Below are 13,478 nucleotides of genomic sequence, written 5' to 3'. Positions count from 1 at the left end.
AGGCATCTATGCCCCTTTTGATGCAACCAATTATGCTATTGGCCTTGGCAACAGCCGCCTGACACTAGTTTCTACAGTTTAGTTTGCTGTCCACTAAAATTTCTAAGTCCTTTTCAATGTCAGTGTTACCCAGTGTACCCTACCATTTAATATGTACTGGTTACTTGTAAGGTTATACATATGGGAAGGGAAAATGCAATTGTCAGTGTTGAACCTCATTTGCCTCTTTTCTGCCCAAACCTCCAATCTATCCACATCCATCGGTAGCAGTGGACTGTCCTCTTTTTTTTTTGTGTTAATTACATTACACAGTTTAGTATTATCAGCAAGAATTGATATTTTACTATGCAACCTGTCTGAAAGATCAACAACAGGACATTGCAGCCACCCTGTTCATTTCTATGGGAGTATCTCTGGAACTCCCATAGAAATGAATGGAGTAGATGTGTGCCTATATGACCAGCCGCTCTGTTCATTTTTAAAGGCTCCACAGGATACAGGGTCACCGTTCTTGTGATTGGTTACATTTTATAAATAGTTTGTCTATTACATTACTTAATTTTCTTAGCATACAGAATTGTATGCCATCTGGACCAGGGGATTTGTCTATTTTAATCTTTTTAGGACACTGCTGCACTTTTTTCTCGGTCAGATAGTCTACATTTAATGGGGAGTTTACTTTGACACTCTGCATTTAATTTGACATTCTGGCTTCCTTAGTAAATACAGTGGGGGGGGAAATATATTTAATAAATTTGCTTCGCCCTCTACAACTCCTCCCTCATCACTCCTTTATAGGGTCATTCTAATATGGTAATGAGATTAATGCTGACACAAAATATTTCAACAATATGCTGACTCTTCTTCTATTAGGCTTAGTGGTCAGTAGGAAACCTACAGAATTTTTTTTTTTTTTTATATATACAATATGAACAGGAAAATAAAAACCATCAATGCTTATAACAATCTGCTAAATATAGAAATGGGATTTAAACAATAGATTATTTGCTGATGACGTATTGCTTTTAAGATGTAATAGTCTGCATTCCTGTGTACGTATCCTGTTGCGTACATAGGAATCCTGTTCGGAATCTTGCCTGGTTGATGCAGCATAGCAGATGTTATGTGTTTTGTACACAGACCTAGGGCATGTTAAAATGATAACAAAAGCTTTAGTTCAGCTATGTAAAATAACACAGTAAATTACAAAATGAAAGTGTACCTCCAGTTAAAACACATTTGGCACTCTCAAGTGTTGAAAAAACACAGCATTATATAGTACCAGCAAAGTGAATGAAATTTAACAAATCTTTGTCAGTGTTATATATTTTCCATGAGTATTTTGAAATTCGCTGCATGTCAATTGTTTGTGTTGATTTCACCAGTTAAATGCAAAGAGTGAGATCTGGGAAAGACAACAACAAAATCTGTAATTAACGCATGTGGATTTTGGTGAAGAAACGGAGAGAAACTACACAAAAATCCAGATATTCTGTTCTGTATTCTGTAAAGAAGCACCCATGTGCAGGTAGCCTAAATTTGCCTGCCTGAGGAGCCAGTGCAGAGAATGAGTGGTAGTGACCGTGATGAGGTGTTGTGTCGTGGTGTTGCTTCCTAGGGATCGTTGAAGTGAAAATGTAGTTTGAATAATTAGGTTGGAAGTAAATGTATAACGGTCTCTTTTTTTACTCGGTGCAGAATATAACTTGTGGTACACCCAGCAGTGAATACAAAGTGCAGCTTCTGGCACCAGAAGAGGAGGTATGGTGGCAAGTTAGATGACTGACTAATTGGCAATAGCATGGAATTGTAGAGAGAGGTGTCCACTTTTGGATTAAAACTTGAGCTTTGTCTGACCTAATGGTAGTATAGGTGATAGGTGTCTGAGCCCTGGTCCCTCACCATGCAGCAGTGTCTATAAAGCTGTATTTTACTGATCACTCTGCTGTCTTTTTGTACATTTGCTGATCTCTCTGGAGTGTTAGTGTCACAGGAGAATATATCGTTCCCAGGAGTAGGAAGAGCGTGCTTACTCTCCTTTCTAAGACTACAAAGGAACTCCCCCTCCTGACAGGAAGCGGGAACAGCCCACTCCTACCAAGAGAGGAAGAGCAGGCTGGTTAGCCCTGTTCCTGCCAACTAGAGATGAGTGAATTTCAGGTTATGAAACTAGTTCACACTTCCTTTACTGGTGAAAGGTGAATTGCGTTATGGTCCGTGGTAACGGAATCCATAACGCAATTCTATGACTGAATGCATAATGGAATGCCTTTAGAGGATTGGCTGGCCAAAAACCACTGCGCTCAGCAGTTTTTGTCCGGGAACAACCTGCCGGATCTGCAAAATGCAGATGCGAAACAGGCTCTGCTGGTACACATGGCCAAAACAATAAAAACGCATAACAATACAACACACAACAAACCTTTGCGGATACTGCACTGCCACTGAGTGACAGAGTGGGTGGTCTTGCATCCTATAGCAACTGTGGAATGCTGGACGCCTCCGATTAATAGTATAGTTGGAATATAGGACTGGCTAGTCTCCAAATGTGTTCTAACAGTAGGTTAGCTGTAATACAAATTCACATAAATGTTGTAGTGTCCCTTGCCTTAATCTTATTAACACATACTCCTAAATGAGATGCAAAGAATTTTAATTAAAAAAAAATAATCTGAAATTCATGAATACCATGTATACTGTATACGAGAATAATGATGCTCACTGCCTTCATGTTGATGATTATCTGGAAGGAATGACCTATGACTGGTACTTGAAACCTTTCCTTTCTGATTTGTTTTTCCACCACAGACCATGAGATGGATCCTATGGAAATTGCTATCATCCAAAAAAGCTCTATGGCCAGTGGCCAGCTTTTAGGTTTTTCAGCCTGTAGTGAACATTTCCATTTTAATTGCGATGTGATGAAGCTTGTTTAGTAGGCTAAGAAAAGCCAAAACGTCTCTCCGATGTTCAGGTACCTTGCTAATAAGGACAGAGGAAATGAACAATATTTCATTCAATTATACTACTCGGACTACACCCAACCATTTGTTTTGTTGAGAGGTGACGTTCAACACTGATGTTTACTTGGTTTGGAAATGACTCACTCTATAGATTTAGAATCCATGATTTCATCTTATTTTGTCTAGATTTAGATGACCTACTATATATATACTGGGTGTGTCCAACAACATCTAAAATAGTGCTTTACCCCTAGAAAAGAACAGGTGAAGGTGGCTTGTTAATATTTGCTTTCAGAGGAGTGGTCCGTGTAAATAGTGTTAAGTGCTTGAGAACAAACCGAAACTAAAGCGCACGCGAGTAATGGGTTCTATGTTCTGTAGATGTTAAAAGTCAATCTTTGGCAGTGGAAAGAATACAACTACATTGCAAAGCAATAGCTCTGAAGTTATCTAAGGACACTGTGAACCATTGAGGTCTTTTTACACTTGAGCAGGCCACACACATTAGATGTATGTAGGCAAAACCTACAGATTTTGGTGGGACTAGCCAACCATTGAATAGGCAAACATGTGCCGACCAAGCAGGCAATTATTGGGAAGGAACGGTTTCACCCCGATAATGGTTACATGCTCATCAGTAGAGGTGAAGAGGTGCCTTTACATGCAACAATCACCTCCACTGTATTATGATGACATTGCACATCCTCTAGCAGATTCATTGTTTCTGGACAGATCGCTGTTTTCATGTAGCACAATTTGCTTCCCTGAAATGATGATTTAATGCACTGCATGAAAGATAATTTCATCAGATGATCGAGTGTTTCTCTCGTTCATCAGGCGATCTGCAGCACATTTGAACAGGTCTATTGTCGGGAATGAGCATTCCTGGTAGTTCTTTCCTGATAATTGGCCCAACAATTGTGCTGTGCAAATCCACCTTAAAGGGAATGTGTCATCAGAAAATAACGTATTGTTTAAATCGCATTTTAATGTTTAACATATTTGTAAAGAATTTTTAATGGTTTTAATTTTCCATGCCAATCTCTATATTTAAACAAAAACTATTTTATGTTTTATAAGATGCACCTGATGATAAGATGCACCCCAGATTTTAGAGGAGGAAAATAAGAAAAAAATATTTTTCATCAGACCGCATATCAGATCCTCAGATCAGGCCCTCATAAACATAAGGACATCACATCAAACCCCCATATCATCCCTCCATGTCAGACCCCCAACAGACCTAAGAACAGCCCTTTTCTTTCAGACCCCCATCAGACTAAAAAAATGAAAAACTTCCTTACCTCTCATGCGCCGCGGCTCCGCTACGAGTCCAGCGTCGTACTCCCCTGTCTTCTCCGGGCTGCGCTGCACTGTCACCTGACTGCGTGCAGTGTCAGGTCATAGTGCGCACACCATGTCCTGACGCTGTCCGGGGTTAGGACAATGGATCGCGGGCCCTAGGAAGAAGACCAGGGAGGGTGAGTATCGGAAGCGGTTGTAGCGCTTCCTCCCTGCTCCCATCACCTAATGCATACTAATGAGCGCTTCCCTAATGGAAGTGCTCACTAGTATTCTCTTTATAAGGCATATGGTTGTTTCCCCCTACTTTTGGGGGGAAAAGGTGTGTCTTTATAAAGCAAAAAATACAGTAAATCCTGCAGTTTTCACACTGGCCACTAAACCAAATAGGTGCCAATTCTTGGTCTGTATAGATCACTTTATTGCAGCTATCTGCTTATCTGTCATTCTAATTCTGCAGTGTAATCATATCATCTGTTTATAGATAAGACCGGATCCACCATTCACAATAGGTGATTGTCAGAGCTCATCTATTCTTTCCTTGTACAATGACCTCTGCACAGGTCACAGAGCATGCCCAGAAAACGCCTCTCTAGAAGTCAATAGGGTCCCCTCATGTCATTATGTCTATGGACTATAGGGCTGCCATAAAGCAATTTTCTTAAAGCTTTCTAAATGCTGTTAAGAACAGCTCGGGTAAGATGGCTGCCACAATACTGGAAATAGAATAAATAAATCTGTAATCAGATTTAACTGGCAGATGTTACTGGCAGATAACATTTTTGGTGATACATGTCCTTTAGGGCTCATGCAGACAGCTATTGGTCGGCCCTTCCATGCATTGGGGACCGCAAGTTGTGATCCCCAATGCACAGGCAACATCCGTGCAGATTCCGCAGGATCCGCACCCATTCAACTTGAATGGGTCCGTGATACTTCTGCACCACAAAAAAATAGAGGCACGGCGAGAAACCCCACGGAACCCCTCCAGTAGTGCTTACGTGGGGTTCCGTGCCTCCGCACCTACATTTGTGATTGCGTACCCATTCAAGTCTCGGTCTGCATCCGTAATGCGGGGAGCACACTGCCAGGTGCTCGAATATTGTGGACCTGCTGTTTGCAGGCCGCAATACGGGCACGGCCGACCAACGGTCATGTGCAAGAGCCCTTGAGGTAGCATCCCAACTCTGGATTTGTGGGGAGATGAGGATCGATAAGTGGCATTTCAGCTGCTTGGCTCTTCTGTTCTTGAGGAGATATGCCACCATCAAACTACAGCTTTTTCCCCAGTTCACTACATCTACATGCTCACCAGTCCAAGCATGCCTATGTATAGGAGAATTGGGAGAGAGATGTTGGCTGAACAAGCTAGATTATGCGTATAGCTTGCCTGAAATAAGAATATGGATGTACTCTTTAAAAAAAAAAATGTTTACAGGCCCATGGGCAGCTCAGTGGTTACCACTGTTGCCTTGCAGTGCTGGGGTCTGACCAAGGACAACATCTGCATGGAGTTTGTATGTTCTCCCCATGTTTGTGTGGGTTTCCTCCAAGTACTCTGGTTACCTCCCACACGCCAAAGACCTACTGATAGGGACCTTATTGAGATTGTGAGCCACGTTGGGGACAGTGTGATGCTGCGGAATATGTCAACGCTATATAAGAGAGTATAACAATACTAGCAATCTGTGATCATTTTCCTTAAAGGGGTGGTTTCACTTCATCAAATAGCATTTATCATGTAGACACAGTTAATACAAGGCACTTCCTAATGTATTGTGATTGTCCATATTGCCTCCTTTGCTGGCTGGATTCATTTTTCTATCACATTATACACTGCACATTGGTTATACTGGCATACTATAGGAGAAAGCACTGGCCTACACCCACTACCGCAACCAGCAAAGGAAGCAATATGGACAATAACAATACATTAGTAAGTGGCTTTGTCTACATGATGATAAATGCTATTTGCTGAAGTGAGACCACCCCTTTACTGGTCTTTTTCCATTAAGATTACCTATGTCCATCACAATTTAATAGAGATGTAATAAAGAGGTCTCGCAACCATTCATCAGAACAGTCTTTGCAAATGGCAGCTCCCACACTGAAGGTGTGCATAACCATCTACACTATGAGGTGGTGGACTATCCATGTAAATGTTATTTTTCACAAATAATTTCCCAGCTGCACTGTTTCTGAAGCGGCATCTGCATATGTTTGTACAATCACTTGGTAACAGACAACATGGCCCATAAATGACCTCACCAATTTTGTCTTGTGAGGACCCAGTGTTGTCATTCTCAGTGTGAGAGAAGTGCAGGATGAATGAATTGTTAGATGTTCCTCACAAATCCCAGGCCTAGCATGTGTGTCAAGTCTGGAAATTATAAAAAGTTTCTTTTTTTGCCTTTAGTAACCTATCTAATTTATTGGACTTTCTTCCGCTAATCTATAAGCATTACTCATAACCGAGTTAATAGTTAAGCAATAGACCTTAGGATTAGACTATCAAACTTTGACCACATCGCTTGCTGTGGTAAAAAAATTCCTATCTCAAAAATATGATATGGACTGACTACTTTCCATTACCAAGTGTAGTAAGACCGAGAACCTAAATGCTCTTTTATATATTATAATAATGTTAGCCAAACCCGCCATTTTCAGTGTCGCTGTCCCACAGTCTAATGTGTATGGAGAGCTGGCAACTCTCCCCATAAGACGATATCTGGGGAGAGAAGTTTTTTTTTTGTTTTTTTTTACTTCACAAAGCAATAACTTCGGCTCATCGGAGCCAATACATTCTAATACAGTATTAGAACGAAGTTTTATGCGAATTGACTTCGGATGTTTCATCCGAAGTCGATTCACTCATCCCTAATTATCATACTATTGATATCGCTGTGAGCCTATTGCTGTACTGTGACATCATCGTGAACATTATGACTGCTCTGAAACTTCACGGTGTACATTATCCCACTACTGTGACATAACTGTGTGCATTATCCCTGTGGCTGTGCATTGGGAAACCCAACATAATCATTAGATTCTCCTATTCATAGTACCAAAGGTGTGCATGGTGGGGTGAGACCCCTTTCTAGGTCCTTGTTACGTCCCTGGTGACACTTTATTTTGCTGCTTATGTATACCCAGGCAAGTCGCACAAAGTGTTAATTATTGTACTCTGACACCAGCCGGCCTCTCTCTTTTATGTGTAAGTGGATCTGTGCCATTGGCACTCAAACCAGGATATGCCCCATACATGAATAATTTTCCTACTTTAAGGGACAAAGTAAGATTTCTGAAATGATCTAATGGTTTTCCTTGTAATGATTATCTAAATTAAAGAAGCACTCGCATAAGCTCCCATAGGTTTGCTGTCCATTTTTGTCCACACGTAAGATGCTGCGTTATTTGGAGAGTAGGAGGGTTGGTCACATGACACAGCTGAGGATCAGAAGGGAGGTTATAATACACATATACAGTCACTGCTCAGAAGATAAGCTTCATTACAATATATACTATGTACCTTTCTAACAGATCAGAGAATAGGAATTATTGTGGGATCGCTTCCCACAAGTGGGCCAATGTCCCCACCTAGAAAAATTACTCCAGTAAACTTCAAGCCTCTGAAGTCCATTCATTATAAAAAGAAATTGTATTTTTCCCATTTCCTGTCCATGACCCACCCATCTCCCCTTTTCTCCTTCCATCTTCATACTTGCCCCAATTCTCCCCACTCCCTGTTCCTCCAAGGGATGTATGTACCCTTGATTACCCTGATGCCTGACTACTGTTAATATATAAATGTTTAAAACAAACACTTTTTGGGTAAGATTGATACAGTAATTAAAGCGTTGTCAGCTTTAGAAAACGATTTTAGGAAATACTGAGCTAATGGAGGAATGGTCTCTGCTCAGGATCCTCATCAATTAGATTGAGTGAAGGGCAGCTATAAAAAATATTTCATGTTTTGGGTGTGTCCAGAAAGTCATCTGATTTGAATGGAAACTGTGCATTGCTTCATTTGTCCTGTAGTGGAGCTGCAGGGAACGTCCATTTCCTGATGGGTTTCTTCAGTGTATTTGTTCTTTATTCGTTCTACCTAGAATATTTCTCTAATTCTCTGATTAGGGAAACATGCAGTAGAAGCAAGCGTGTTTTCTGTTTTTAAAGGTGAACGTCAGCTAGAATTCCCACCTCCAGACATTTTAGGTTATAAAGAGTTCGTTTTTACCTACTTTCAGTAGAAATGTGTTTATTTAAAAAACTAAAATTTATTTTTCACATAAATATAATTTTTACATTTTTATTTTTTCCTCCATCATTAGGGGTATTCTCTTCTGGACATTTGAGGCATATTAATAGGATATGCCATAAATGTCTGATAGGTGCTGGTTCCATCAACTGAGACCAGCTCCAATCTGAAGAACTGGGTTCTGACGTGAATTGAAAGCAAGCTGCACATGCATGGACTTCTCAACTCGTTGCTATGGAACTGGCTTGGCTATTTTCGTGAGTCGCATAGCAGTGAGTAGAAAGGACACCCTGTGTGTGCGACATGCTCTTCAGTCACATGAGGACCCTATTCTTTAGAAATGAACAGTTCCAGTGGGTTGGTTTTCTGCCACTTAATTGCATAATTACATTATTCCTTTCTTGGAATATGTAAAAATATCGCTTATACATTAGTCTCCAATCCTTTCACCTTCTATCAATGCCATTCTTACCTTTTTGTTGAAAATTTTAACTTTGCACACAATTGCCAAAGGGACAAGGGAGAAGCACTTGAAAGAGAGAATTTCCATCAAAGTTTTATGAAAACTGGTTCCACTTAAAGAGGTTTTCTGAGATTTTACTACCTCTGGAGAGGTCATCAGTATCCGATCGGCTGTTTGAGAAGGCACCAGTGCTCCTGAAGCCTTCTCATGGTTTTTCCTAGGCAAGTGACGAATCGTTCATCGGTTATGTGGCCTAGGAGCAGCTCAGCCCGATAGTGTACAGCGCTGTGCTTCGTGAGCAGGGAGAAGGCCACAGCACTCACAGGAATGCCAGTGTCTTCTCAAATAGATGACTGTCACGGTTCCCAGGTGTCTGACCCCCCCCCCCCCCACCAATCAGATACTGATGACATATCCTGAGGAAAGGTCATTAGAATTAAAATGTTGGGAAACCCTTGTATATGCCAAAACGTGATTAGCATGATTAGATCACTCTTTTCTGATTTAAGTTTAGAAGTCCACATAGTCATCACATACTTTGCATAAAAGCCCAAATGAAAGTGTATCATTGGTCTAATTAAAATGAATGTTCTGTGTAATTAGCAATTAATTATGGCAAAGGTAATTATTGGGAGGAATCATTTGGTAAACAGGTTTGCGCCTTCAAAATAATGCAATACATCAGATCTATGGTTTTAACCTGACTACCCTTATAGCTTGAAAGAGATTAGTTATTGTGCATTTTATTTTGTGTGTGTGTGTGTGTGTGTGTGTGTGTAGCTACAGGGCATACAGAGGCAGCAGACAGTCACACCTGGGCCCTTATGCTTGCAGGACTCTAAAGGTCCCTATTTTAAGAATGGTACAGGACCTTCAAGCTAAGGCATGTTTTTTTATGGAGTTTTAGCCCTAAAAGCAGATCCATTCATATTGCTGCATTCACATATATATGCTCCATGTGTCTAGCCACTAATGTATTCTATCCAAAATGACAGTTTACCCCAGAAATCGGTCACAAGAAGACCAATTTAGATAACAGAAGACATATGGTGTATTGTAGTAACATCTACGCCTGGTAATATTGGAAGCCTGCAAAACATTGAGACTGATATAAGTGTTATGATCTGTGTAGGGCTGTGGTTACTTGGGTCCACCAGAGGAAAGGGACCTGACCATCCATTTATACAGAACAAGTACGGTACATGTCTACTTTTGGATATTGCGTATAGGGCATGTCTTCGATAAGGAGACATTATGTGTGTATGTGCCTGGCTCCTTCTGCTAAACCCGTTGCATAACAAGTATATAAGGGTAGGTTCACAAGAACTTTTTTTATATCTTCCATTCCTTTTGAATTCTCTTCTGACCTGTTGCTGAAAAAAATGCATGGAAATGTGCAACATAATCTGCTCAAAAGTCTATGTGGATCTACCCATATTTTGTCAGATCAAGGGCCCACTGAAGGATCCTCTTGTACTCTGGTGGGGCATTTGGTTCCTCTGTATGAGCCTGGGCATAGTATGCTTGCCTCTAGGTATCAGCAATGCTTGATGTCATATAGTCACATATGGTTTGAGCTATCCTCTTTGTATGCAGATTATGTTTATAATGCATATAATAGAAAGAACTTTTAGGTGGTTTTTGTAGCTCAGCTTTGAGTAAACAGGTTGAACAACATTCCGCAATTTGAAGCAACATGTTGAGTAAATTGGAAAAGGCTTTGTTTTACTTTTCTACATGTATTCTTAAAGGGGTTTTCAAGGAACAGAATATCTATGACCTATCCTCAGGATGGGTCATTTATATCAGATTGGTAGGGGGGTCCAAAACCCTACCAATCAACCGTTTGAAGAGGCCAGAACAATGAGGGTGGCTGGAATTAAAATGTATTGACTATAAAAAAAAAATAATAATAATCCAACTCAGTTGATTTTAATAGGTTATGGCCATTACAAGGCCAAGAGCTAGTGCTTTACTTTTGATCAGCTGGCATTTTTATTTTCTCTAAAGATATACCTTCTCACTTTCTGACAGGCACAAAGGATACCATTGCCATCATGATCGGCTTCATAAAAGGGATGGAGATTGTACAACTCATTAATAGTAAAATCCAGGTGACCATGGTAATCGAAGTTGGAAGGAAGCATGGATCCTGGATGAACCATTATTCCATTTTCTTTGTCTCCATATCATTCTTCGTGGTGACAGCCGCCACTGTAGGCTACTTCATCTTCTATTCTGCTCGCCGGTGGAGACACACAAGGGCTCAGAACCAGAAAATGGTAAGAGAAACCTAACATCAGCCAACAAAATATCTAATTCCCTGAAAGTACAGAAATGTGTGTCCTTACAGCTTGATAATTCACTGACAAACAGGGGGAACTACCTTAGTACTAACATTTTTGCAATTCCTTCCTGCAGAGTAACAGCGTTGATACCAGATGCCGAATGGCTGGGCTACAAGGACAGATCAATCGTAGGGCTATATTGGGCTTTTCTCTATGCTCTAGCCACTCTCTTTTGTAGATAGTATGACATAACAAGAAAGCTTATTCATACTATCCTCTACAATGTTATATTTTCATACAATGGTAGCAGATTGTCAATGCTGACATACTGGGGAAGATTTACTAATGGTGTCTAATAGTATGACTGTGTAAACTTAAGCTGGCCATACACCTTTGTCAGCCCAACCCATCGAGAATGGTGGACTTGACCGACACACTGTGTATTGGGAACCTCTGACTTTCCCAATTGATGATGTTGGGGTTGACATGTATCAGGCAAAATGAAGATTTTGTTCTCTGGGGAGACGAACCACCTCCAGAAGTGCCAGGCTGCAGGTTTCTCTGCTCTCCCCATAGAATAAACCTACACATTCGGCCAAACCAGATGTGTATGTGCATGAGGAAGCTGGGAAGGAGACAAGAAAGATTGTTTGAATGTGTATGGCCAGCTTTAGGCTAATTTCACACTAGCCTTAGACAACTCCGGCAGCTATTCTGGCAGAGAGCAGCCTGCCAGAGATGTCTGGATCTGGCGCTGACGACACTACCTGATAACCACCAGCCCCATTAACTATAATGGGGACTAGCAGAGATCTGTCCGCGACCCTGCAAGTATGCTGAGAATCAGCTGGCTAAAAAAAAAAAAACACTGCGAGGAAGAGATTTTGGACGGCCAATTCTCGCCATATTTGCCGGGTGGCAGCTGGATCTCCATTGGTCCCTATTATAGTTATTGGGGCCGGACGGCAATGCAGTAGCTTCTGGCAATGCCGGATAGAAAAGTGCTAGTGTGAAACTAGCCTTAGCCTTTTAAACTACATCTGACTTATCACTGTGGCTGATACTGCATGATAAATCTGTCACATCTTCTAAATGTTAGGTCTAAAGCAGGGATGTCAAACTCATGGCCCTCCAGCTGTTGCAAAACTACAACTCCCATCATGCCTGGGAATACTACAGCTATCAGGGGATGATGGGAGTTGTAGTTTTGCAACATCTGGAGGGCCATGAGTTTGACATCCATGGTCTAAAGGCTGCTACACAAACTCAATAGCGGTCGGCCGAACAGTCATTTGGCCTCCAGCTATCTATCCCGATAACCTCATACCTATACACATTCGGTTCAGCCAAACATGTATGTGTATTCAATGGGAAGAGGTGAGAAAACCGCTGCCATACACCTATGGTGGCAGCATATCTATATCCACTGGCACATTTTCAATAGTAACTCCGCCACATTAGGTATGTACGGGTTTTTAGCATCTGCAAGTAATCAAAAATGTTACTAGTCATTGACACAAAATACATTTCTTGAAAATCGTGAAGATTTGAGGCACAAAACATCTGTGTGAATAAGAAAAAAAAAAAAAAAAAATATATATATATATATATATATATATATATATATATATATATATATATATTTTAATATTCAATACATACAGTTAGTGATGAGTAAAGCGAGCTTCGAATCCTAGATCCAAAGTCTCTTCGCTCAAAACTTCGCTTTAATGCTGTACAGAGATCCGTCTCCATACAGCATTAAAATGTACAGCCTCCCACCAGGCGGACTGAGTTATTCCCAAAGTCTCCCGAGACTTCCCTGAATAACTTTGGTATTTTGATTTTTAGAGTGAAATACTCTTAAAACTTGGATCTGAACTCTGCTTCGGTTCCGAGGTACCAGAGTTTGGATCCAAGATCCAAGTACAAATGAGAGCCTGCATTACAAAAGCCCAGATAAGCTCCATTTTATGGGGCAGGGAGAGAACTCCTTACATGTCAAGCCACATTCACGCGATGGCCAAAAGGTCAATTTCTATATATATAGAATATATATTTATTTATTTTTTCCACTGATGCCTTTCTGAAAAATAGACATTTTAAATGCTCCCTTTCAATTGTATGAGGCTGAGGGGCCATGAAAATGGACAAAATAAGACCTGTGTGGTTTATTTTTTTTATTTTTTATTTTTTTTGATACA

The 13,478-nt window shown here is 40.6% G+C and overlaps 1 protein-coding gene across 1 annotated transcript in view; it reads left to right on the top strand.

Annotated features, from left to right (window-relative positions):
* Positions 1–13,478, top strand: part of RNF128 (ring finger protein 128) — a 74,606-nt gene that overhangs the window by 15,601 nt on the left and 45,527 nt on the right. Inside the window, exon 2 of the mRNA XM_044268661.1 lies at positions 11,021–11,268. Within this exon, the coding sequence (XP_044124596.1) occupies positions 11,021–11,268 (248 nt within the window). The remainder of the gene's footprint in view (positions 1–11,020; positions 11,269–13,478) is intronic.

Source organism: Bufo gargarizans, chromosome 9, assembly GCF_014858855.1.
Source record: "Bufo gargarizans isolate SCDJY-AF-19 chromosome 9, ASM1485885v1, whole genome shotgun sequence".
In the NCBI taxonomy this organism is placed as follows: domain Eukaryota; kingdom Metazoa; phylum Chordata; class Amphibia; order Anura; family Bufonidae; genus Bufo; species Bufo gargarizans.
This window is presented reverse-complemented; position numbering and strand designations above follow the sequence as displayed.